Genomic DNA, 26,753 nt, shown 5'->3' on the forward strand with positions numbered 1-26,753 from the left:
GATATTGGAAAAAAAGAATCCAGCGTCTGACATTATCGGCACGTCCACAGTGAACAGTTGCTTAGTGCACGCTTTTTTATTGGCTGGCGCCCAGTTCAGCGTGTACCCCGCCTCCCGCCCATAGACACAGATGCAGGTATTTTTGATGTTGGAACATTGACATCTCATATACCGGTACTTTGATTGAGGCTGCAACTGTGTCCACCATTACAACGTTGATGTAATAAAACTATTAAAATCACAAATATTGAAGGCATAAGTTAATAATTTACGATTATGACTGTCACACGGAAATGTTCTTGACACCATTTTGAAAATATGGAAATTCAGATACATTTGCACAAATTGTTCTGGAAGTGAAGTTTAATAGGTGGGCAGCTCCGATATCAGCTCTAAATAAAGGTTATCGGCTTCCTTGGCTTCTAATAATCAGTACTGGTAACGGCCCTGAAAAAAACATCGGTCTATCTCTAGACAGCTCCGTAAGGATCCCGGTCCACACGCCCAGATGTTTGGACGCAGCTAGCGTGAGCTGTGCACGCAAGATGGAGTGCCTGAGGCATCTAGACGTGGTGGGCGACATCAGCCCGGCTCTGGAGGCCACCGAGGACTTGGCCGCCCCAGGTGCTCCCGCTCCTGACGACAAGCAGCCTAAGAAGCTCCAGGAGGCGTCGTCGAGCGCCACGCTGGCCAGGCTGAGCTCCAGCGGCGTGTGGAACCTCCTGGTGGGACAGCAGCCTGAGGTGGGCCCACTTGGGCTGGCCTGGGCCGACGGCCTGAGCGTAGTGGGCCTAAGGCCCGGCAAGAGGAACCGCGCGCGATCCACCAATGACCTGCTGGCGCACGGCAAGGAGGGCGCCACCCCGGCCACCGGCACCGCCAACGATGCCTTCAAGAAGGGACACAACAGGTCCAGGTCCGACGTCAACTACCGGACGGCTGGCTACACTGACAACGGGCTCCCCACTGAGGACACTCTGAAGAACGCCATCGTCACCCACCAGATGGAAGGTCGGTACGCACACATGTCATGGCAAGCAGTATGCTTTTAGTGGTACAGCAAACTCATTGGAAACCGCATTTAGTAATATGATATACTGTACAAATATTTATTGTTCTATAGAAGTGGGTCCCATGCCAACAACAGTTGAGAACTACTGGGTTAGAGGATTTCACCATGAAAAAAGTGTTGCCTGAGTCCCGTTTGTGGGAGAGGGGGGATAGTAAAAAAAAGAAAAGTAGCAGTTTCACTGATTAACATGAAATTCAGTGGACATGTTTATCGTGACAGGACACATGAAAAAATGTCTCATGGACCCATACCCAATATTGAACAGGAATTTTGCTTTGAAGGTTTCAATGAGTTGCCATGAAAAGCGGTTCCGAATTCTGGTTCTTGAAAAAATTAGCCCCCTTTCCTCGTTTCACTTATCATTATGAAATTCATCAGTCATGTCTGTCAAAATAATGCATGAAAAAGTCTAAATGAACCACATCTGAAATGGAACAAGAATGTTGGGCAAAAATCCAGGGTTTGTCCATACCAAAATATTAGGTACGATGTTTTAGCTGCAAATTCTGATATTTTGTTTGTGTTGCCGTGTACTTTTTGATTGTCTTCATGTCCTCAGAGGAGGGTGTAATGATAGAAAATGATATCTTGAAAAGACTCGTGTGTGTGTGTGTGTGTGTGTGTGTGTGCGCGCGCGCGCACACGCACACACACACACACACACACCCCAGAGCTCTGGGGATGTGCGCGATAATAGCTGGTAATCCTGTCGGCAAATGGACTCAAATGAGGTGAGCGCACAGGAAGCTAATTAAGGCGCCTCCCGACACGGGCGGGATTACACTACATTAGCATTCGCGTGAAAAGCTAGAAGGCTGTTTAGGCTGAAAAGGGGAGAAAGTGCAGTGGGGGGGCGGAGCCCCGACGGATGGGACAAAGCACTGTGTTTGCGTTCTCCATCAGCAACAGCTGGTTAGCATCAACACAATGAGCCCACGTGCACTTTGTGTCCGCATTCATGCCTTTCACACAGAGACCTGTCACTGAAGGGCAACTATTTGGCCGCCTTTATTTACTTTTTACGAAGAACCCAGCAAAGCGCGACATTGGTCTAAAATAGTTCGGACATTGACTACTCCTTTTACCGCAATGTTGGTGGGATATCAGGTGTTCAATTTAACACTAGAGGTTCAACAATTAATCAATTAATAGTCAACTAATCGATTATCAAATTAATCGACAACTATTATGATAATCGATTTATCGTTTCGAGACCTTGTTGAACGTCAAATTGTCGAAATCCTCTGATTTCAGTATCTCAAGAGTAACTATTCTCTGATTTCTGTAGTGCTCAATGAAAGCAGACTGATTACCTTTGTGTTGAATGAAAACTAGGCTTTACATGATCAGGATTTTTGCGACCGATCACTGGTCAGCGAGTTTAAAAAAACCAATAACCGATCAGCGATCCGATCACAAGATGGAGGAATGTGCCTATTTAAATGACCTGTTCATTTACTGTATATACTTGTGTACTTAATGGCTCAAAAAATTATATTTACAATACATAATGTATCTTTGTTCCTCTATTTATGCCAGTGAGGCATAGTGACAAACAGAACAAATGAATGGTCTTCTATTAGATGGCAGGAAGTAAATACAGTAATTAATGTATCCACTTTTTGTGTTATTTTTGTTTGTTGGTGTGCCGTGAGATTTTTCAATTGTAAAATATGTTCCTTGGCTCCACAAAGGTTGGAAATCACTGCTCTAGTCAGCTCTTGTAGTCTAATCAGTCAGGTCAAACCAACATTACATGACAGAAATAATGGGTGCTAACTTCCTGTAATTAAATTGCTTTATTTTTAATTAAATTACTTAACCCAACGAAACTTTAGAGCATGATTCGACAGAACGGCGGCATGTTTACGTCCAACAGTTCGTGCTACCACTAGCTTGCTAGGCTACATAACATTTTATTGGCTGCTTGTGAGCCGTATCGTATTAAAATTACGTGAACATACCTCAAGCAAGCCTTAAACGAACGTCCTCTCCTGTCCTGAGCACCGGTGACCACCAACACACGTTTTCCCCCATTTTGTCCTTATAATACAAAGTCGGCGCGCTCCACTCTTGTTGTCGTCGCCACGGGAACAAGTGTATCCGGTCGCATTTGAGTTGACAAGATAAAGCCCAATGATCGTAAAAAACGGGATGCGGTGGTATCGGAATACAAGATTTTATTGCAGTAGTCTGACAGTGAAATCGTGAAAGAGCAAATTTGTCTTGTAGTTTTAGCCGTGCATTACGTGTTGTCTGTCTCAGACGTATTGTCTGTTCCACACCGCCGACATGTTTTATAAATTTTTTGTTTTAAATAACTTTATTGGCCATCAGCTATTTCCAATACCACATCAAAAGACATGCGACAAGGCTAAAAATAAACGAGCTTTTGGATTCAAATATACTGTGCACGTGGCGACACGGAGTCAATGTCTTTTGCGGTCATTGATCGGATCTGCGAATTATGACATTCAAGCCGATAAGCATAAAATGCTAAATATCGGCCGATACCGATCAGCCCGATTAAAATCGGTGTAAAGTCTAATGAAAACAAGACATTTTTGCAAAATTTCTGACAGATGTTACGAGCCAATCCAGAAAGTGAATCATAATCCATTTATGTTTGTGCGTTCCCTGCACTGTTAATTTGAAAAGTGCTGTTTTTGAATAAAGGGATGAAAGTCAAGAAACATTTTAAAGTCCAATTCATTGATTAATGGAAAAAAATAATAGACACATTAATAGATTATTAAAATAATCATTTGTTGCAGCTCTACTTCACACTCCTGTCTTGCTAATTTTTTTTCAATTCATTAAAGAGGAAATTCCATATGAGAAAATCAAGCCAGTGTTTCTGATACCAAATTAGCATTTCGAGCTAGTTCATCACTCAGGCTTGGTCCAGTCTAATGGACGCTGGCACATTTCCCTCTCAAACCTCCCAAGCGTGACGGCGGCCAATCAGATCACCTGTGCTGCAGCTAATTTACATATTCAAAAAGGCTTTGTTAACACGCTGACAAAACGTGTTTTGATAAGATCGATGAGGTAATTTTTGCTCCCTCCCGCCGGGAAAACAAAGCCGACAGCCGTCAGAGGAAACGCGGACGGGAGAAAATGGAATTAGCGTGACAGCGGCGGCCATTGTTGTTGTTTGAAATAAATGGAGGCAATGTGACGCGCCTTGATTTATTGACGTGCCAACACAAAGACGCAAGTGTGTTTTAACTGCAATCAATGTGAACACGATGCTAATTGGAGCCCATTTGGGAAGGATGCCTTTGAAGGATTCATCATGAAAAAAGGGGTTGCGAGGGCCCGTTCATGGAAAAGAAAAACGAGCAACTGTCACCAATTTCACCGATTGACATGAAACAGGGTGGACATGTCTGTCACGATAGTACACACAAAAAAGTTTCAAGAACACATGCCTGAATTTGAGCAGGAAGTCAGCCAAGTCGGTTTCGAGGATTTTCTGTGAAAGAGGGGTTGCGAATGCCCGTTCGTGGGAAGAAAAAAAAAAATCAGCTCCCAACACCATTTTTACTGTAGATCGAATGCATACATCATGTCTTCTTTTATGATAGGTTTTAGATTTCTTGTGTTCAGACATTCAAAATTAACACCGTCGGGTCGGGGAACTTTATTTTGAAGGTTTCCAGGCCCGATCAGCTGTTTTTAGACACGTCACACCTGGAAGCGGTGACAGCTCTGACAAAGGCTGAAGTCACAGCCGAAACTGTCAGCAAGGTAAGCGAAACTTCTCTTTACCGCAAAGACATTTGTCTGAACACAAGACATCTAAAAACTACCACTTTTACCGATCAACAAGAAATTTGGCTGACATGTCTGTCATAAAAAAAAAAAAGAAAAAGGCTCAAGGACCTATGCCAGAAATGCAACAGGAAGTCTATATTGCAATATTGCTTTTTAAGAATTTGTTGTGAAGGAGTTGTGAACACCCATTTATGGGAGGGGGAAAAAAAAAAAAAAAAAATCAGCCCCTGACACCACATCCACCGATTGACATGAAATTCGGCAGACATATTGACCAGAACAGGACGCCAAAAAAAAGTCTCAAGGATTCCTACTAGGGCTGCACAATCAATCGTAATTTAATCGTGATCTCGATTTTGGCTACAATTAAATGAGGCTGATCGTCTGCGATATTTTGACTTTTTCTATGTGGGCACTGCTGCATATGAAAAGTGCTTCATTTGTCGTAGTGCCCGCAACCTCATCAGCCAGCCACCAGTGGGCAAATGTATGGTTAAGGCTTCATTAAAGACCAGCACCGTGCTCTGTGACCAACTTCAAAATAAAAGCTTAAAATGGCATTGATGTCTGATGTAGTAATATAAGAAGCTTTTATTTTGAAGTTGGCCCTCTCAGCACGTTGGCGGAGAGACGGCGGGTTACGGTAAGACACTATTAATAATCGTTGGAGCGGCTGCCCTGACTACAACATTTCGATTGGCTGAACCGCAGTAAATGTGAGAGGGAAACCACAACTGTTGAGTTCTTCGCAGTTTGCGACCGTGCACGACTGACCAGTGACCTTCACTATATTGATGGGGATTTTCAAATGAAAAATTGGTGCTTAGGGCCTAATGTTATTGCATTTCATGCATAAACTGTATTTGCTTCCATTAAGTTGCAATTCGTGATTGCACTTTGTAATAGCATATTTATCCAGTTAGCCCTTGGTAAAGGAGAATTTTTTTTGGGGGGTACATTTATTTTTTTTATTATCTAACATTTATTCTTATTTAAAGATTGATTTTGCACTGAAAACTGTTACATATTGTTTATTGAAAAGTAGTGCAATAAAAATAGATTTTTCCCTAACATGAGGAATAATAATCATAATTGCAATATTTATCAAAATTATCATAATTATTATTTTCGCCATAATCATGCTGCCTTAATTCATACCCAAAACAGGAAGTCAGCCATTTTGCTTTGTAGGATTTTAAGGATTCGGACAGCTTGTCAATGGAAAAAAAAATCCAACCCCCGACACCAGTTTCATCAACCCACACAACGATGTGTCTATCATACCAAGATGCATAAAAAAGTCGAATATTTTCAAGTACAGTCGTCCCTTGCTATATTTCAGTTCATTTACGCAGTTCAGTGCATCGCAGATTTTGTTTTTCTTTGTAGGCTGTAGTACAGTACAGTTACTCAACTGCACGTCTCAGATAAGTAAACATTATTAGCTAATTGAATGTAGCCGGCCATCGCTAATTAGAACAAATTGTAATCATAACAGGTGGTTTGGATAGAGGGGGGGAAGCCATTGGTACTCTTTCAATTGTTTTTTTTTAACAAAAGGTAACAAACTACAGTAATCAAAAGGACATTCTTAACACACCTGCTGGTAACCTCAATGAGACCGTCACTGTAAACCTCAGTGGCTAATGCTGTAGCCAGGAAGTACCCCACCATCTGTGCATTAGTTACTTAGTTACTATCGTGACGAATGCGTCGATGGCAACTTCAATTGGACAAAGGTAATACCTGCTGCAAATACTGTACTGTTTATTGGTGACAAAGACTACACATGTAACTTAAAAATATATGAATATCACCATGAATACTTGGTCGCTACTTCGTGGATTTCTTCTATTGTGGGGGTGGTCTACAACGTAACCCCCGCGATAAACGACTGGTTACTGTTTTTGGAATGGCTCAGTCCATGAAATAAATTTGGTCCCTGATACTATTTTCACCTATCAACACCAAAATCAGTGGTCTATCATTACAGGTTGCACAAAAAAAAAGCTATGAAACGTTATGACAAGTTGGAATACAAATTCAGCGCCGGACACCAGTTTCGTAGATCAGCACAAAATTGAGAGTGTATGAAAAAGTCTTCAGGACCCATGCCTAATATTGAACAGGAAGTTGGCTATTTTGGTTTAAAAGGTTTGAGGATTCAGTACGCAATAAAATCCACTGTATTTTGTAAAACTGTTCCTGTGCAGGTGAAAAGGGGAGCAGCAATAGCTGCATGGTGTTGAAGCAGGCCGAGATGGAGTATCGCGAGGGCCTGCGGGGCCGCTGGAGCGAGTGCCACGCGGAGCTGACGCCCTGCGAGCTGCGCCTCTACACGTTGGACAGCAGTGCCAACCGCCAGTTGGGCACCGCCTACTCGCTGTCGCACTGCCAGGGCGTGGTGGCACCCGCGCCCTGCCAGCCCGCTGATACGCGCATCCTGCAGGCCGTCTTTTTCAACAGTACGCGGGTGCAGCTGAGGGCCGCCACACAGTGGGAGGCGGCCGAGTGGCGGCGCCTAATATGGGAGAAGGTCCTGGCTGTGAGGCCTGCCAGGCAGAGGAAGGTGGTAGTGGAGAAGGTGGTCACCTTCCCCGACGCAGCCACCTCGGACGGCATCCCCCCGCTGAGCCGTCCCACGACTCTGCCCCTGTTCAACCAGCGATGCCAGGACGTCCTCAAAGCGGGGCTCCTTCACCAACTCTTGGAGCAAAACAACTGGTGCGCCTTCACCTTTGTCTTGAACAGAACCACTTTACAGGCGTTCCCCACCGAGGGGCGCGGCCCAGTGTCGCGCCCCGTTCGCCAGTACCTGCTGGCCTCCTGCCTGGGTGTGCACTCAGACCCCGAGGCCCCGGACCAGGGGGAGCGCTTCCAGGCGGTGTTCACCGACGACGCGCTCCGACTCAAAGCCGACACCGCCGCCAAAGCCCGGGAGTGGATAGAGGCCCTGAGGGGGGCGGTGGGCACCCGACGTCCGGCCTGGGAGGAGTGCGGTGCCCCGCTCCCGCAGGGGGTGCTCTTGAGGTCCAGAGAGAGGAGGCAGAAGGAGCAGAGAGCCAAGAGGCAGTCGGTCACCACCAGCTTCCTCAGCCTTCTCACCTGTGTCGCCCTAGAGAAAGGACTCACGGCTCAGGGCTTCACGTGCGCAGGTCAGAATACTGTTGTCCTCTTCAACACAAGCTTCTCCTCCTTCTCATCCTCCATCTTCTTCTTCTGTCTTCTTCTTTCCTCCCCCTTCTGCTGCTTCTATCTTCTCATCCGTATCTTTCTCCTTCATATTCTCCTTGTTCTGCTTTTGGGCTCCCCTTCTCCTCCTTCTGCTTCTTGTTCTTCTTCGTTTCTCCTTCTGCATCTTTTTCCACTCTTTCTTCTGCTTCTCCTCTTCTTGATCTCTATCCTCATTCTTCTTAATTTTCTACTTCTCCCTCTTGTTGGTCTTCGGTCTCCTCTATCTTCTGCTTCTCATTTTTCTTCTGCGTGTTCACCTTCGTGTGTGTAGTATTTCTTCTTCTGCTCTTTGCTCTACTTCTCTCATGCTCCTTCATCTGCTTCTTTTTCATGTACACTTTTTTTCTTCTGCTTCACTTTTCCTTCTATTTCTCTCTTTTCTCCAACAGTTCTTTTTTCTCTTCTCCCCCACCTTGATTTATTTATTTTTGTTCTAGGCAAAAAGTCAAAACAAAACTTCTCTCATCTTGTTCTTTTGGTTAGTTGTTGCATGTCCTCACCAGGTGCCCCCGCCCCCCCCATCCACAAATAGGAACACGATTTGACTGTTGTAACGTTACTTGTGGTCAAGTATCTAGACTGTCTAACTATTCTTCTGCTGTGGTTCGCACCCCTATTCCCCTTGTCTGTTCTGTCCCCTAAAACCCTTTTTCTGTCCGGCTGCATTTTCAATAAACATCAGAATAATTAAAAAAATAAAAAATAAGCAGAGGGAGTATTTCAAACTCCCCTGCTGCACAGCAAAACTGTTCCAGCACAAAAGCCATACAGATCCACCATTCAGGAAAGAAAAAAGAATTGAAGCGTTTTGCCGCAACGTACATAGTGTCAGTGGTTAATGTGCCCTGCAATTCACATTAGTTAATTAGCTAGCCCTCCGCTTTCTTCACCAATGCACGAGCCGCTAATCCCAGTTTGGCTGTGTGGCCGGCTGGCGAAGTAGCAAGCTCAGCTCAAGGCTGTAGCTAGTCATTTGGGGGCCCAAGGCAAACTCAGTCACAATGACCCCCATCACCCCCCAAGCCCCACCCATTTTACTTGTTGACAAAAGGACATTTTTGTAGTTTAGGCCACTTTTTCCTGCTTTTGAAATCTGTTACAAATATCTGAAGGTTCAAGTTGGTTTACTAATATTTAGCACCTAAGATTTTGAACTGAATCAACTAAAAATTTCGAATTTTATATTTTCTGAGCCAGATCAAGTCCTTAAAATCCTTCTTGAGGATTATTATCTAACAAGGGACCATCTCAACACTTACTGTAATAAGAACATTAATTAACATTTAATATAGTCTTACCATTTCAACCGCATTCATAGTCAATCTTGGTGATGAAAGGTGTCACCCTCTACTTCTTCATATTTTTTCATTTGATAAAATAGCAATATTGAAGCCATAATTTATTAATGGAAATAAAATATACACCCCCCCCAAAAAAAAAATAGAATTATATATTATTGGAATACTCGATTAGTCGAAAGAATTTTCAGTATGATACTTGAATACTAAAATATTTGATAGCTGCAGTCTTCTTTGATCTTTCTAACATTACCTCCTTCACTTATGTTGTCGTCATGAATTGTTGCCGTTTTTCTTCCAATATATTGATTGTCACTGTATAGTCAAAAACTGTATCGCACGTTACTCGGCGATTCTCACCCCTGGTGTCGTTTTCATCGTACAGGACACACACTCGAGATGCATGACGACTACCTATAACTACTACTAAAATGATGTCACACTCATTGGTCCGATAACAAAGAAAACTAGACCAATAACCACAGCTGCATTCAGTGGCGCACTGCTGGTCGCCACTCACCAGCAATTTGCATTGGTTCCTTACAGTCCTGGGTTTTCTGACCAAAATTCTTTGCCTACGACACCCAAATTAGTCAATATCCGCAGTCAATTAGCTTATGATCACGACCACTTGTGAAATTACGACCATCTTCGGGTTTGTAACTACGACACTCACGGCAATACACAGCGGGCTGCGAAGCAGCGGACACTCTTAGCGTCTCAAGCTGACACAGCAGCAGCGTGGGCAGCTTGGCCGCATGCTTAAGCACTGTTATCGCGGTGGGCTAACATTTAAGGTAAAAACATGTAACCCCTGCAAATGCCGCTCCTTTGCATATTCCTTTACAGTTTTAGCTAACTTGACAATACATTAAATAATCCACAAATGAAGTTAGTATCAAAAGACGCAACGGCGCTCCTTCATTCTGCAGGGAAATGTGCGACCGCCTATCCACGCGTCTGCCGGCTTGCTCGAGCAGCACCAACACTCCCCCGTCACTCTGTGCCAGCCACTAATTGACATATCTTAAAATAAACATAAACATGAATGATCGCCCGTTCTGATATTGTTTAAAATAAAAGAACCATGAATATTTGAACCTAAATTTTAATTAGATTTTATATGAATAAAAAGGCATTCTATTGTGCAACCAGTCTGAGATAAAATACAAGTATATACACTATACATAACCATGGTGTCCCCAGTTTTCCAGCAGTTTGGGGGTCTTCGGCCTGGAAATTGTTGAATGCCCTTGATATAAACCATTAAACAAAATTATATCGGTTATCTGTATTGGCTTGGAAAAGCAACAAGTTATCGGTTATTGGTGGAAAAAGCAGTTAACATGCATCCCTAACACACGCACGTGCGCACGTACACACCACGCACACACACACACACACATTCTTTTTCAGTGGTCACCAATCATGCATGCTGGAGTGTTTTGTCAGTGGGAAAGAAAACACATCAAAGGTCCGTTTTAACACAGACACACACACAATCACACAGACACACACACACACGCTGATCCTCTGAGAGGTGTGCAGGTCCGGACCCGTGGTGGACAGATGAAAGCCCGGTGTCGGCCCTCATGCCGTCTCCCACCGCCGTGCGCTCGCCCCTCTCAGGTCAAAGTGAAACCCCCCTCCCCCCCGCCACCGCAGCGCACCGAGGTACAATCGGTGGACCTTTTTGAGCCGCGTTTGAATTCCCATTCATCTTGCCCGTCCTCGCAATAAAAGATCAGAGAGGAACGGCGGAAGCTGCTAGAAGCTTTAGCGACAATTAACAGACAACTAACACTCTCTAAATGGTGGATAACATTGTGTACCTTTCCCACTACCAATCAAAGGCGGCTTTCTTCCGGGTCTTGTGTGAAATGTACCGATACAGAATGGGATGGGAAGATGACCTGCAAATTTTCCAACTACTCCGGTAGTGTCAGAAGTGGTCCGGCAGCTGCGTGAAAGGGGATACTAGAAAGCTGGTATCATGGTATCAATTTTGCAAATATTGTGCAAAAGAGGCTACACCTGTCGAACAGCGGCAATTGCTTTTCCTGCAACAGGGCAGGAGAAGTGAGTGTCACAAACCTTTTCTGCTTACTTTCACACTCCCCACAAAAGCCAGCTTTTTCCTAGATCGCTGGTCTGTGTGAAAGGTACCGAAACGGAGTGCGGTGGTGAGGTCGAGTCGCAAATTTGTTGATTTACGAGGTGGTATCGGAGACATGCCAGATGGAATGGCGGCTGTGTCAAAGGTAGTGGAAAGCCAGTATCAGGGCGTGAATTTTAACACCTGATATCCACTTCTCCGGCTTTACTGATATGCCAATTTAGTTGAATTGTGTAAAAGGGGCTACACTTATTGTGCTGGAACAATTACTTGACAACACAATGAGGGGGAAGAAATGAGTGTTTGGTGTTAAACGTAAAACCCCTTTTGCGATACCTTTCACACTGCCCATCAAAAGAAGGCTTTCTCTTTGGTCCTGTGTGAAAGGTACCAATTCAGAATGGGTTTTTCTGAGGTAGTGTCAGAGGGCAGCAATGAAAGCTTAGTAAATGATTTCTGTTGCGTCAATTTTGCAGGCGCTCTGAGTGTAAGAGGCTACACTTGGCAAACAGCGGCAATTGCGGAGGAAGAAGTGTACACCCCTGTCCCACCTTTCCCGCATTCCCTTTTCTTCAGACGCTATCCTGTGTCTTTGACGCCTCTGCTACCACATCAGAAGCCTCACTGGCTTGACTTAACACCCCCATTGGGTGTTGGTACCTTTACATACAACGCAGCGAGGTCGTGTTCAGGCTGACACACGTCGTGGCTTCCTGATGATAAGCTCCACTCTTTTCTTCTTTGCGTCTTTTTCACGCTGTCTCAGATGTTTGCTTGATAAGAGACACCTGTGGGGGGGTGCATGTGTGTGTGTTTTAGGTGAAAATGGGACAAAGCAATCAAACTGAACAGAGGGGAAGATCTATTTGTTCTACAGCTGTTTGTGTTGTGACTACAGCCTGAAGCGTGACAGCACGAGACAGCCATTACACAGGTGGATGTTGGGAGGTTTATGCGTTAGCGTACCCCAAAGCCAGTTTCACTTAGCAACATCAAATTTGGATCTTTTTGTCATTTCTAGGGGTGCCTAGATTTTCTTTGAAAATTCATCCCCCAAAGCCAGTTTTGCTGAGCAACATGAAATTTGCTAGACATGTCTATCATGAGTAGAACTAAACAATTAAAAACAATGCCTAAAAAGATACAGGATGTGTGCCATCTTGATTTGAAGCATCAATTCTCAGGTCATTTTAGTCATATCCAGGGGTGCTTTTTTAATTTTTTAATTCAGCCCCTAAAGCCAGTTTCACCTAGCACAATAAAATTTGCTAGACACATCTATCATGTGTGGACCCCATAAATAAAATAGCAAACTATGCCTTAAAGTTACAGGAAGTTTCCAGGGATGCTTTTGATTTTTCTGAAAATTCAGAAAAGTTGCACTTAGCAACATGAAATTTGCTAGACACGTCTGTCCTGGCGGCACGGTGGACAACTGATTAGCACGTCTGCCTCACAGTTCTGAGGACCGGGGTTCAAATCCCGGCCCCACCTGTGTGGAGTTTGCATGTTCTCCTCGTGCCTGCATGGGTTTTCTCCAGGCACTCCAGTTTCGTCCCACATCCCAAAAAACATGCATGGTAGGTTGATTGAAGACTCTAAATTGCCCGTAGGTGTGAATGTGAGTACAAATGGTTGTTTGTTCATATGTGCCCTGAGATTGGCTGGCAACCAGTTCAGGGTGTACCCCGCCTCTTGCCCAAGGATGGCTGGGATGGGCTCCAGCGTGCCCCTGACCCTGGTGAGGATAAGTGTTACAGAAAATCCTGAATAGACTCACAAATAAATCTTAAATGCCATGCCTGAAAAGACACAGGAAGTTTTCCATTTTGTCTATTTTAGGCTCATTTTGGTAATTTCGGAGGGGTTTTCTTAAAATTTCAGCCCCCGAAGGCGGTTTTACTTAACATCTAGAAATTTGGTGAGATGTCTATCATAAGTAGACTCCCAAAAAAAACTCTCTTTGCCCGACAAGACACAAATCTCAACAAACGTCAGGGTCATTTTTGTCCATTTGTGTCCTTCAAAGATAAACTTGTGTCAAAGAGAGTTGTCCAATGTCTACCAAATGTGAGCCACATATACTAGACCGATTGGTGCCAGTAAATTGCGTAACATCTCCATGTTAGTGCGTGTGGCCTGAACTTGACATGTGGCATTGACTTATCACTGTTGTGTACAGGCTGTCAGCGTCCAGTGGGCGCCTCCAGAGGCAAAGCCAAAGTGTGCCACTACAGCGGCTGGTATTACTGTCAAAGTTGCCACCAGGATAATACCTTCGTCATCCCCGCTCGCCTGCTGCACAACTGGGACACCTGCAAGCACAAGGTGACGTGCCAAAAAACACGTCAACTAACTGTCCTCTTGAGCCTTGCCTATTGTTCATATTACTTAATTGCCACCTTGTCAAAATAGATATAGTGGTGCCTTGAGATACGAGTGACTCGATTTATGAGTTTATCGAGATACAGGCCGTCGTTCGACTTTATTTATTTATTTTATAATTCCTCCTTGATTTGACTTGTATGCACGAACTTGAGATACGAGCGCTATATGGTGGCAGTGTCAGAGATTTTGTAAATATCCTTCAAAAACAAACAGAATGAAGCATGAAACAGCCATGCAAAAGTCATATTATCAAAAAGTACTTGATGATTTAAAATTTTAGTCATTCATACTAAAAGCAATCCTTATTGACGGCAAATGGTGGCGGCCCATTGAAATACTTGTTTTTATAACGATTCAGACAAAAGGGCATGATTGTTAGACATAAAAAGCTTTATAAACATCGTGTGAGTTGCGCAATTTACATATGTTGCTTCAAACTCTGCATATACTGGTGCATAAAAGATCCTAACCACTCATTAAACCCATTACACGCTTATAATAATAAAAACTCTTAAAATATTTGCACCTTTCTCAAATTCTTACTTTTTTTTTGCAAAGTTTCCCCACTTAATTGTTTAAGATCATCAAACAAATGTAAATATCAGCCATAACCAAAGTAAACATAAAATGCAGTTTATTAAAAAAATATAATCTTAGCTACTTGGCCCTTTGAAAAGGTAATGGCCCTCTAAACCTAATAACTGATTGGCCCACCCTCAGCAGCAACAACTAAAATCAAGCATTTTCTATAACTTGCAATGGGTTTTTCATATATCTGTGGAGATATTTTGGCCGCTTTTCCAAGTTTGTTTTTATTCAGCAGCACTGGAGGGTTTTTGAGCATGAACGGCCTTTTTACGGTCATGCCACAGCATTTCAATCGGATTCTAGTCCGGAATTTGACGATGGCACTCCTAAACTTTTTTTTTTTTTTTTTTTTTTTTCTTTATATAAAAAGCCATTCCGAAGTTGAGTTTCTGTTGTCTTGCAGCAGAACCCAAGTCCGCTTCAGCTTGAGGCAGGATTTTCTGGTAAAGAGCAGAATTCATGGTTCTATCAATCATAGTCGTCCAGCCCCTGAAGTTGTAAGTTAGCCCCAGACCATCACATTACTACCACCACCACCATGTTTAACTGTTATCATGTTCTTTTTCTGAAATGATGTGTTACATTTACGCCAGATGTAACGAGACACACACCTTCCAAAAAGTTTGGGTTTAGTCTCGGCAGTCCACAGGGTTTTCTCCCAAAAGTCTTGGGAATTATTCAGATGATTTTTAGCAAAATTAAGATGAGCCTTTGTTCTTTTTGATCAGCAGTGGTTTTCACCTTGCACGGATGCAATTGTTGCCCAGTCTCTTCCTTATTGTATGAACACTGATGTTAAATGATGCAAGGGACGCCTGCTGGTCTCTTGGAAGCTGTGCAAAAAAAAAGAAGAAATTGAGAAGTGGCCTAATACTTTTTCAATCACTATTCTACCGTAATAGAGCTAGGAGATCCGACATCTCAGGAAGGAGACAGGGTGAAAAGCTTCAAATTTCTCAGAGTCCACATCTCAGCAGACCTCAGCACCAACATCTCCCATCAGGTGGGAAAGGACGTTAAATACTTTACTTTCTCAGGAAACTACGCCAAGCCCAGCTCCCCCAAGCACCTGCTCATAAACGTTTATAGGTCCACCATGGAGAGCCTCCTGAGCTACTGCTATATAAGTTCGTTCAGCAGCTGTACTGTGAAGAAAACAGGAGGGATCTGTACCGGGTGGTGAAAACAGCAGAGTTGGGTGTTTGGTTGCACACTACCCACCCTCAGGGACATCTACACCGGCAGACTACTAAGGAAAGCCAGCCCCTCCCACCCTGGACACTCACTTTTCTCCCCCCCATCACACAGGACAATGTCTATAACCATCCATCCATCCATTTTCTTTACCGCTTCGAGGCTCAAAAACCGGTTCTATCACTAAGCAGTTAAACGCATCTGCCCCCCACCCCAGTGTGTCCCATCAAAGCCACTTCCTTGACATGTGGTGGCCATGTTGAATATGGCAAGATTTCCAGGCAATGCATTGACGTGGCGGCCATGATGGCAATAGATCTATCTATTGTCACTTGGAGAAAAAGCGTACATGTGCTGCAGTGTTAACTCAAAGAGGAATATAATGCACAAGTCTCTGCAGTCTGGAACATGGTATTTTTGGTACAGTAACGGTTACTTGTCAAGCCATTCATCTATGGCAACGGACTTGGAAATAGGAAGCAGACTAATTCCTCCCAATGAAAGCGACCCGCCTTGACTCGCCTATGAGTACGTCAACAATGTCACCATCAAGCACACCAGCGTGGTAAGTTTGGATAAAATGTTAAACTTTTCAAACATTTTCAAGCTTTTTTATATTATTTACAATAACGTACTTTGTACTGGGCCTTTTAGGCTACCAAAAAAGTACGAAACAATAATTTTGTACTGTACAGTAATAGGGGTGTATATGGCTGAAAAAAAAGTGTTTAAATATAGCGGACAGTCGACTGTAACGGACGACCCGCCGCCCCCATTTGTCCGTTAAAACGAGGTTCCACTGTATATTCAAAAATGTAATTAGCTTATTCAGAAAACATTGCAAATCATGAAACTTCATTTGAGACACCTTACGGTCAATACATTTTGACATTAATAGTTTGAAAAATATTACTTGAGAATACTTGTTTTTCTTAGAAACAATTGTGACCTTTCGATCGACAACAATGGCCAATAATTCAAATACTCATACCAATAAAATGAAATGGTTTTCAAAAGAAATTACAGTAGCCCATGTCTTTACCGTTATTGATCAAATTATATGAAAATGACCCATAACCGCAACCTTGCTGAATAGAAATAAACACGCTGACGAGGCTTCAAATGTCCTTCTGTGACTTGTGTCTGCAATCTGCTTGCAGGTGTCCAAGCAGGCTAAGGAGTTCCTAGAGTTTGTGTATGAGGAGCCTTTACTGGACGTGCAGCAGCTCAATGGGGGACTGTACGAGCACTGCGAGCCCCTCAGCGCTGTGCTGCGTCTCCGCCAGCAGCTGCAGTCGCTGCGTGCCTACCTCTTCAGCTGCCGCGCCACCATCGCTGAGGACCTGCGCCGGAGGTACAGTGAACTCAGCGTGCTTGTTTCAAGCACGCCGTTTTTCTTTGTCACTCCCAGTTGAAGTTTACTGTTAAACTGACACAGAACAAAAGAGAATCAAGCATTGTATATTTAAGCAACAAAATTTTCAACGGCTGTATATCAGGGGTGTCAAACTAATTTTTGTCACAGGCCACGTTGTTGGTACAGTTTCCGTCAGAGGACCGTTATGACCGTGAAACCAGATAAATGTTTCATCGCTGGATCATAGTATTATATATACACAACAAAATTAGTTTGTTCAACTATTGTTCAAGTTACTATAAAAAGGGGTTTGGTAACACAAAAAAATCCTTGCAATATTTCAACATCATTATTTATTGTACATGTGAAATTTTGGTACAGATTTTAACAAGAATAATTAAAAGGTCAGATGACAAAGATGTTATGGGGTCAGTTAAAATTCATATTTGCATTGTTTATATGTTATGTAATACATACACGTAACTTCCAGCAAGTCTTCAAGAGTGCATTTGGATGATCCAGAAGAGGACTGGGAGAATGTCATATGGTCAGATGAAACCAAAATAGAACTTTTTGTTAAAAACTCAACTTGTCGTGTTTGAAAGAGAAAGAATGCCGAGTTGTATCCAAAGAACACCATCCCTACTCTGAAGCATGGGGGTGGAAACATCATGCTTTGGGGCTGTTTTTCTGCAAAGGGACCAGGACGACTGATCCGTGTAAAGGAAAGAATGAATGGGGCCATGTATCATGAGATTTTGAGTGAAAACCTCCTTCCATCAGCAAGGGCATTGAAGATGAAACGTGGCTGCGTCTTTCAGCATGACAATGATCCCAAGCACACCGCCCGAGCAACGAAGGAGTGGCTTCGTAAGAAGCATTTCAAGGTCCTGGAGTGGCCTAGCCAGTCTCCAGATCTCAACCCCATAGAAAATCTTTGGAGGGAGTTGAAAGTCTGTTTTGCCCAGCGACAGCCCCAAAACATCACTGCTCTAGAGGAGATCTGCATGGAGGAATGGGCCAAAATACCAGCAGCAGTGTGTGAAAACTTACAGAAAATGTTTGACCTCTGTCATTGCCAACAAAGGGTAGATAACAAAGTACTGAGATGAACTTTTGTTATTGATCAAATACCTACCGTATTTGCATGACCATAAGGCGCACTTAAAAGTCTTAAATTTTCTACAAAATTGACAGGGCGCCTTATAATGCGGCGCCCCTTATGTGTGCACAGAGTTCCCAAATCTGTAAATGTTGTTGTTGTGACTTTGATGAGCGCTCCGCTTCAATTACTGACTGACGGAGCATTTCGTGCTGACACGCTGCTTATATAGAGGAAAAGCGGACGTGACTGAGGACAGACAGCATGCGGACGTTAAAGGGGGAAGGGTGCGCGTGAAAGAGGACGCTAAAGGCACGCCCCCAGTAGGTATATAGCGCTGGTTTGCGCATTGTGCAAAACATCGGTTTGGCTAAGGACCCCCGAAAATGGCACCTAAGAAGAGAAGCGCCTTACGAAGCACGGTTTATACTGGAAGCTATCAGTTATACGGGGGAAGATGGGAATTGAGCAGCCGCCAGAGAATTCAAGATCAACGAATCCATGGTTCGCAAGTGGAGGAAGCAGGAAAACGCCGGAATCATTGCTGAACGGCAACGAGACTGACTCCGACAATGACGAGAGGGAAACCGGCATGTTTGATGGAGAACTTGCTCAGCTGTTCATTTCGGATACAGACGATGAGGACTTTGATGGATTTGTGGATGAGGATTGATCGAAAAATAACGTAAGTACATTGTGAAATACTTCAATAAAGTAGAACCAAACTCAGTTTTCCTCCCGCTGCCTTTTTAAACACATACGCTAGCATGCATGCTAGCGTATGTTTTAGCGTGCATGCATGCTACCGTATGGTTTACCATGCCTGCGCCCAATAATACGGTGCGTCTTATGTATGTGTTAAATACAGAAATAGACCCCGTAACTGAGACTGCGCCTTTTAATACGGTGCGCCTTATGGTCGCGAAAATACGGTATTTTTTCGTCATAATTTGCTAATAAATTCTTTAAAAATCAGACGGTGATTTTTTTTTTTTTTTTTTTTTTTTTTTTTTTTCTTCTCCCCCCCCCAGTTTGGCAAAAGGAATATTCTACCCCTGTGAAACTGAATGAAATTCCATTTGGATTCGGCCTGTTTATTCCGATTGAGGTGTTTATATGGAGCAATTTCATTCAGTTTAGGCTTCTAAACCAATTAGAATTGGAATAGAAGGAAGGCTCCATGTAAACCAGTCTACAGAGAGGCCATGTTTAAACATGGTCACAAACATGGACGACTCACCTCCACTTGTTGTTTTTTTTCCCTCCACAGAATTTTCCCTCGAGAGTATTTGCTGCAGCACATTCACCTCTACTCCATCGCTGACCTACAGCAGGTATACACACACACACACACACACACACACACACGAAGAAGCAATGGTTGACCACAAAAAATTGTCGATAGGCACAAAAATGCTATACTTTGTCTGTATAACACTATATATTGTCACACAAATGATATATTTGGCCAGGGAAGGTGTAATTTCCCCACTGAAATACAATATTTCGTCATGAAGCAATATATTAGCTCACAAAAAGAGTAGGAAAATGTTATGTTTTGCCACTAAAACACCTTACCTGTTCAGGAAAAGGCTATACTAGTCCTCCAAATGCTACATATTGTCACAAATATGATACAGATTGGTGACTTGAGATATGAGTGACCCAATTTTTCCTCATTAGAAAAATGTGTGTTGTTGCTTTAAAAGGCTATATGTTACTGTTAAAATTATAGGTTTATTCTGAAACTGGCTAGTTTCCCATGTTGATGTGAAATTGTCATCAAAACATTGTAATAGCTCACAAAAAATGTTTTTTTCCACTAAAACACTGTACTTGTTCAAGAAACACAGCATTTGACCCAAAATACGATATATTGTCAAACAAGGTACATATTTGGAATGTAGTTTTTCCACAGAAGTGCAATATTTTGCCATTAAAACAGTGTATTTGCTCACAAAGAAACAGATTGGGTTATGAAAGTGTTTGAGGACAATGATAGTGTTCCAATACTTTTGCTTGTATGTGCATAAAACCTTTCTTTGTGGCGTTATTAGTGGACACAGTCGAGCATGCTAACTTTTAGTGCGTGTGTGTGTGTGTGTGTGTTGTTCAAATGAGGCCAACATGGCGGAAGTGGTGGTGGAGTGGAGGTAAATTGAGGGGTGGGGGGGTGGTGTCCGAGGGTTTAGAGGAAAAGCGTTCACAAATGAGTGAAAAGTTCTTTTGTGGGTGATTATGTTGCACCCTGCCCCTCTTTTCTTCTTGGATGGGGGGCTCCCTTGCTCGCCCACTCTCACGCTGAAAGCACCCCTCAGTCACAGCCCCCCCGAACTCTAGCCCCCTCCACGTACCTCGTCCACTCCCACACTGTCGCTGTGCTCGGCTAATTGCTCACATTGAGAAGCAACAGGCGGGAAAACAAAGCGTGACATGCCTCCATTCAGCCACACACACGGGTCATTTTCATATCATTCCATTAATAATGGTAAAATCTTAAAAATATAAAATTATTTCCAAAATTATTTTTTTTTATGCCGTCTGGGTTTTATGTGTAAATGTCTTCTATGCTAAAAGAGACATGCTTTGAAGCCTTATTTTCCCAAACGTTATTGATGATTTAAAATTTCTGGCCATAGTACTAATGACATTCAAGAGATAAATGCACTCATTTCATGGCAGTCCAATGCAAATGTCATCCAAACAACAAGATTTCTTCAACTTGTATGGGACAAATCATAAACAATGGTAACAACTAAAATTTTGCCTCAGCTTTGTTGATAGAACCCAATGACAGAGCAAATTGTGGTGGCCCATTGAAATACACTTCTTTCATAACTGTGAAGGAAAAAAATGCTTAATGATAAACACAAAAACAGATCAAAATCATTTGAGTTTATAAATGCAGATACAAGTGCATAAATGATCCTAACAACTCATGAAACCCATTGCACACTAGTCTGTGTACATTCGTAATAACGGTAATGAAATGCAATTGTTGTGACGTTTTCACGAATCCATAGCTCAGGAATAAAACCATCTATGTTGCTGTCTGTTATTTTGTGAATGCAAAAAGGCTGCCTCATACTGGCACTTGAGCTCACAGATTCCTCCAGTGTATTGCAACAACCTAACAAGGCTCCCTCCAATGACATTAACAGCTTGAGAGACATAGGACCATTTGTAAAAGAACTCTCAAGACACAATGATGTATTTGTTAGTTTTCTTGGAAAAGAGGAGAAAAATCCTAGATATCCAAAAATCTAATTAGCATCTTCAGGAAAGATGTTGTAAAACATGACATATATTTTGGGACACATAACTGTAAAGTCATTTTGGTATTAAAAGTGTGAACATTTTTACTTTAGACCCCCCCCCCCCCCAATTATGACCTTTTGATGAATAACAACTGCTATTAATTCAAACACTCAAATCAGTCAAATTAATAGATTTTCAAAAGGAAAGCGTTAGTTATTGTTCAGTTTATATAAAAATGAACTATATACATGTTAGCACATGAGCGCAGGATTCAGCCATCAATGGCACTTTGGAGGAAGCCATTTTGTAACTGTCCGCAGTGGAGGCTTCCGAGCAGGACTTGTTTTTAAAAGTAGAAGTAGGTCAGAGCCAATGAGAAATGACAAATATATATACACAAATTAAAACAAAGACATTATGTTAAAAAAAATTATATATAGTGCTATAAATAATATGTAACTTTTTTTTATCAATTCGTTATGATAAAGTATTATGTAATTAAGTTACATTTTTTATTTTTGATGAAACCATTGTTTAACATCTTTAGTTTTTTAGTTTTCAGTATTTTTTAAAATGAATTTTAAATATTTTAAATGTAATAAGTGTACTTTTATTTTTTTAATATAAAATATTGTAATAAATATTTTTACTTTTATTTTTGATTATTTAGAAAATAATTTCATATTTGTTAATGTAAATGGTATACTCCATTTTTAATTTTTAGTCTTTAACCTTTATATTTTGTAATACCATAAATTATTCATGCTTTTATTTTTTAGAATTATGTTTCTATAATGAATTTTGTAATGTTGAGGTTAATTGTTTAATTTTTTAATCTTATAAATTACTATTTTACAATGTTTAAGTTAGACATCATTTGTACCTTGTAAATACTTGAGACGCATATTTTTAAAGTTTCATGTCAAATGATTATTATTTTAAATGGTTCCAAATTACAGATTGAAAAACCAAATGTTGGGATGTTTTTTTTGGGAGAATCGGGATATTTGTAAATATATATTTTACTAGAAAAACACAAAATAGATTTGAACATTTGTTTGGGATTTTACATACATATTTAATATAATTCCCTTATTTTAAAAGGTATTTAAGTATTTGTGAGTAGTATTTTGTGTTTGTGTACGTGCGTGCGTATGTATGTGTGTGCCGGGTGTGTGCGTGCGTTTGAGTCAATCAGTCAGTCGTGTGGGCAGCTGTTTAACGTCCGTTTTAGCGGATTAGAAGGCAGCACAAAGGCTCCGCATGCAGTAAAGAGGACAAGCTTCAACTCCAGTGCGTGTGTGTGTGCGCCCGTTTGTGTGTGCTCGTTTGTGCGTGTGTTTGGAGGTGAAGGGTACAAGGAGTGTGTAGTATTCATGAGTGTTCACAACGAACAAAGGTCGCGCTAGGTTGTTATAGTTCTTTGCAGTAAATTTTATGAACATCTATGAAGAAGGTTAGTATTAGGTGAACAGAGTGTCAAACAAACAAAAAAAAAAAAACATTCTTGAACGGGTCATTAAATTTTGGCAGTCGTGTCCTTTTGACCCGCCGCACCTCCAATTGCGACTGAATATTTGTAATGCGTGTCTGCTTAGAAACAACATTCAACATTTTAAATGTGTATACACAAAAAATAAATTAGAAGTGGATGACCGGGTTAGTGTTTCAAAGTAGCGTTTTAATCCTTGGTTAGAGTTTGAAATGAAGGTCACTGTTTCAAATTAGGGTTTCGAAGGAGGGTAACAAAGTCAGGGTTAGAGTTTCACACAAAGGGTTATTGTTGTAAAGTGGAGTTTTAAGCCTCTGTTGCAGTTTCATATAATGATTTTGGTTTCAAAGTAAGGTGCCAAGCCAGGGTTAGAGTTTCAAACAAAGGTTATCATCTCCAAGTAGAGTTTGAAACCAGGGTTAGGGTTAGAAAATTAGGTTTATCAAGATCGGTTTAGGGTTTCAAACAACCGTTAGGGTTTTAATGTAGGATTTTAAGTTGAAGTTAGGGTCTTAGAATATGGTTTCAAAAAAGGTTTATGGTTTCAAGCCAGGGTTAATTTCAAACAAGGGTGAGGGTTTCAAATCAGAATCCTCTTTATTTATTATCTATTTTATTATTTACTGTATATTTAGTATACAGCGTACCCACTGTATCTCCAAAACACACAAGGAGTTTGTCTCCAGTAGTTGGAGCCGCTCTAGTACGACAATAGACAGCCATTTTGATCAAAAAATACTTTTGAGACATAAAACCACACTAGGTAGAGTCACTTAGCAATAAAAGGTTACTGGTAATGCTGATACAGTTACAGTTGTGCAAATGATGCAGCGTTCTAGCAATTTAATGGCAAGAGGGAAGAAGCTGTTGGAATGTCTGCTTGTTTTAGTTTTAGTTTCCAGAAAAACTTAGGGTCTCAAGCCCAGTTTGAGGTTGCAAACGAGGCTTAGAGTTTCAAACCAGCGTTCAGTTTCAAATTAGGGTTTTTGCAAACAAAATAAAACTGTTTTCAAAAAAACATACTACATAACTAAGACAAACTCTAATTATGGCGAAACAGTCCTTGGTTTTCGTCTTTGTCAATTAATTTCATACATGAGCTTTTGGCATTTATTTGAAATTTATTTGTTCGGTTTTCCGACAGCTATTCTGTACGGCCGTGCGCAACGAAGCAAGGAAGGTCGAACAGTCGTTTGGGAATTGTAAATCTCTTACCGTGTGTCGCCTAGAAGCGACGTCATCAGGCGGTGCCTGTATTGGCTCCTGCCCGGTGAGTGCTGAGAGCAGATTTGATGGGTTCCTCTTCTTCTGTCATTCAACTTACTCACACCTCTCTAGCACTCTCTCTCTCTCTCTCTCTCTCTCTGCATTCATTCAATTTGACTATGACTTTTACGGATAAAAGCAAATGGGCTAGTGGCTAGTTGTTTATTACAATGATCGACAGAAGGCTGTGCAAGTTTAACATAAAAAAAAAGCCTATATTTGTGTCATGCATGGTGGTACTGTATGCTGTGATGCATCTAACCATGAGACACAGTATTATGCACTGCACTGATTTCACTTCAGACTGTTATATACAGAGGGACCTGAATTTGATTTGTGGAGGATTGCTCGTCTGTTAGTAAGGTAATACATTTTTTGAACTTGTACTTTATGTTGAGTTTTTAATCACGCAATACTTATCAGGGACAATAAATACAATAACGGTGGTCCGGGGCCACTACGTCGCTGTGTCGGGCCACCGCTTACATATAGACACTGGCCCGCTCAGGCCAGTACAAATTTCTAAGTCATCCAAAGTTTTCGCTCGCCGAAAATGGTCCAAAATTGCGTTTTCAGTGTCGGTCTGTAATTCTTTTTGGTGGACAACTGGTTAGCACATCTGCCTCACAGCGACCTCAAATCCGACCTCACCTGTGTGGAGTTTGCATGTTCTCCCCGTGCCTGAATGGGTTTTCTCTGGCTACTCTGGTTTCCTTTCACATCCCAAAAACATTTATGGTAGGTTAATTGAAGACTCCAAATTGCCCAGAGGTGTGAATGTGAGTGCGAATGGTTGTTTGTTTATATGTGCCCTGTAATTGGTTGGCGACCAGTTTAGGGTGTTTCCCCCGCCTCTCACCCAGTGTCACCTGGGATAGGCTCCTGCACGATCGCGACCCTAGTGAGGATAACCGGTACGGAAAATGGATGGCTGGTAATAGTAAAGTAGTAAAGATGAACAATTATGCGTATTATAAAAATAAAACAGACTGGATATCTTTGTGTTTAACTAGAATATGACATTTGACGTAAGACTTATTTTACTTTTGAAAACAATTCTCAACATTTGTGCCTATTTTCTGACATGTTACAGACCAAACCAGTGGCTGAATCAGTATTAATTTATCTTTATGCATTTTCTGCACTGTCAATTTGAAATAATGTCCTGTTTTTGGAAAAAAAAAAAACGGATGGGAATTTTGAAATGCTTTTTTTAACGTGGATTCATCGATTAATCGTAAAGATCAACAGATGAATCAATTATTAAAGTAATCATTTCTTGCAGCCTTAGTTTCAAGTCAGTGTTATGGTTCAAAGAGGGGTTTCAAACAGGGCTTAGTCTAAAACCCTGCATGTGTGTGTACATGCGTGCGTTTGTGTGTGTGCTAACATGCGTTTGCCTGGCCCCGCCCCCCGCAGGTGATTGACGGTCAGCTGGCACCCTTCCTCTCAAAGGTCATCAAGTTCGCCAGCGCTCACGTGCTGGCGTGCACATTGTGCCGCCAGAAGGGCTTCATCTGCGAGCTGTGCCACAGCCAAAGTCTCATCTACCCTTTCCAGGACAGCGCCACCGCCAGGTTACTGTTTGCATTACTACTCTTCGCATTCAAAAACATCCTGCAACAGGAGCACCCAAAAAATGTATAAATAAATTACTTGGCTCTCCAAGGAGCACCAACATTAAAAAAAAAAAAGTGTAGTAGGCCAAAAATGACAGAGGTTTTATTCCCCAAATCATTTTTTTACGCTTTCGTACATTACAGTCATGATCAAAATATTAGACCCCTTGTTTCTGCAGTTTATTTTTTTTATGGCTGGTACAACTAAAGGTACATTTGTTTGGACAAATATAATGATGGCAACAAAAATAATTTTATTTAAGAGCTGATATCTGGCCATTAAAGAAACAAGGGTGCTATAATAATTTTTTTCCATGACGGTATGTACAGTTTGAACAACAACACTATGCTTGAATATTGGGGAAAAAAATAATATATATAAAAAAACATTTTAATGGTTCAGTTAAAATGTATTGCACAGAAGTTACCTTTTTCTTGCGTATAATACGCTCTCGAGTATAACGCGCACCCCCAAAACTGACTCCAAAAATCAGGAAAACCCTTCTTCCTATGTATAATGCACACCCATGACTTTCTATGCATTAATATATTTATATCAAATAAATGTTAGTGGTGATCCTCTCATGGCAGCCAGTTTCTAATCCCAGGTTTAGTCAATCTTGAGATGGATGTGATCCACTTGTTTTTTTTTTTGGAGTGGAATATGATATTTGTCTTGTTTATGTTTCGTTTATGTTAGAATCATCCTGGGCTGTCCTTAGCTGTTCGAAGAATGGTCATGTTATTTTTCCTTAATATATGAGTGACCTTATTTCTGTATGCATTATATTTATTTTTGTTAACTATAGACGGGTTTTTGATGTACTGGTCATAGTTTGTTTTTCTGTTTTATATAAGTTAGTATCCCTTTTGTGAGCCAAGGGTTCCGATCTTTGCCTCTGCATGTGACAGTCTTTTTAGGGATAAAATAACGTATAGAATCAGAAAAATTTCTGATTAGGTTGTCACATGCAGTGTCTGGATCCGCG

General features: G+C 41.7%; 1 protein-coding gene across 4 annotated transcripts in view; it reads left to right on the forward strand.

Annotated features, from left to right (window-relative positions):
- The window catches only part of plekhm3 (pleckstrin homology domain containing, family M, member 3), a 35,848-nt gene that overhangs the window by 2,753 nt on the left and 6,342 nt on the right, over positions 1-26,753 (forward strand). For 2 of the 4 annotated variants that reach the window (XM_061692934.1, XM_061692933.1), the window contains exons 3-8: positions 475-1,011; positions 7,066-8,007; positions 13,683-13,828; positions 16,831-17,024; positions 19,400-19,463; positions 25,565-25,722. In XM_061692934.1, the coding sequence (XP_061548918.1) occupies positions 546-1,011; positions 7,066-8,007; positions 13,683-13,828; positions 16,831-17,024; positions 19,400-19,463; positions 25,565-25,722 (1,970 nt within the window). In that variant the 5' untranslated portion in view covers positions 475-545. The remainder of the gene's footprint in view (positions 1-474; positions 1,012-7,065; positions 8,008-13,682; positions 13,829-16,830; positions 17,025-19,399; positions 19,464-25,564; positions 25,723-26,753) is intronic. The other 2 variants (XM_061692936.1, XM_061692935.1) reach the window with 1 other exon arrangement.

Source organism: Phycodurus eques, chromosome 12 (assembly GCF_024500275.1).
Source record: "Phycodurus eques isolate BA_2022a chromosome 12, UOR_Pequ_1.1, whole genome shotgun sequence".
Lineage (NCBI taxonomy): Eukaryota > Metazoa > Chordata > Actinopteri > Syngnathiformes > Syngnathidae > Phycodurus > Phycodurus eques.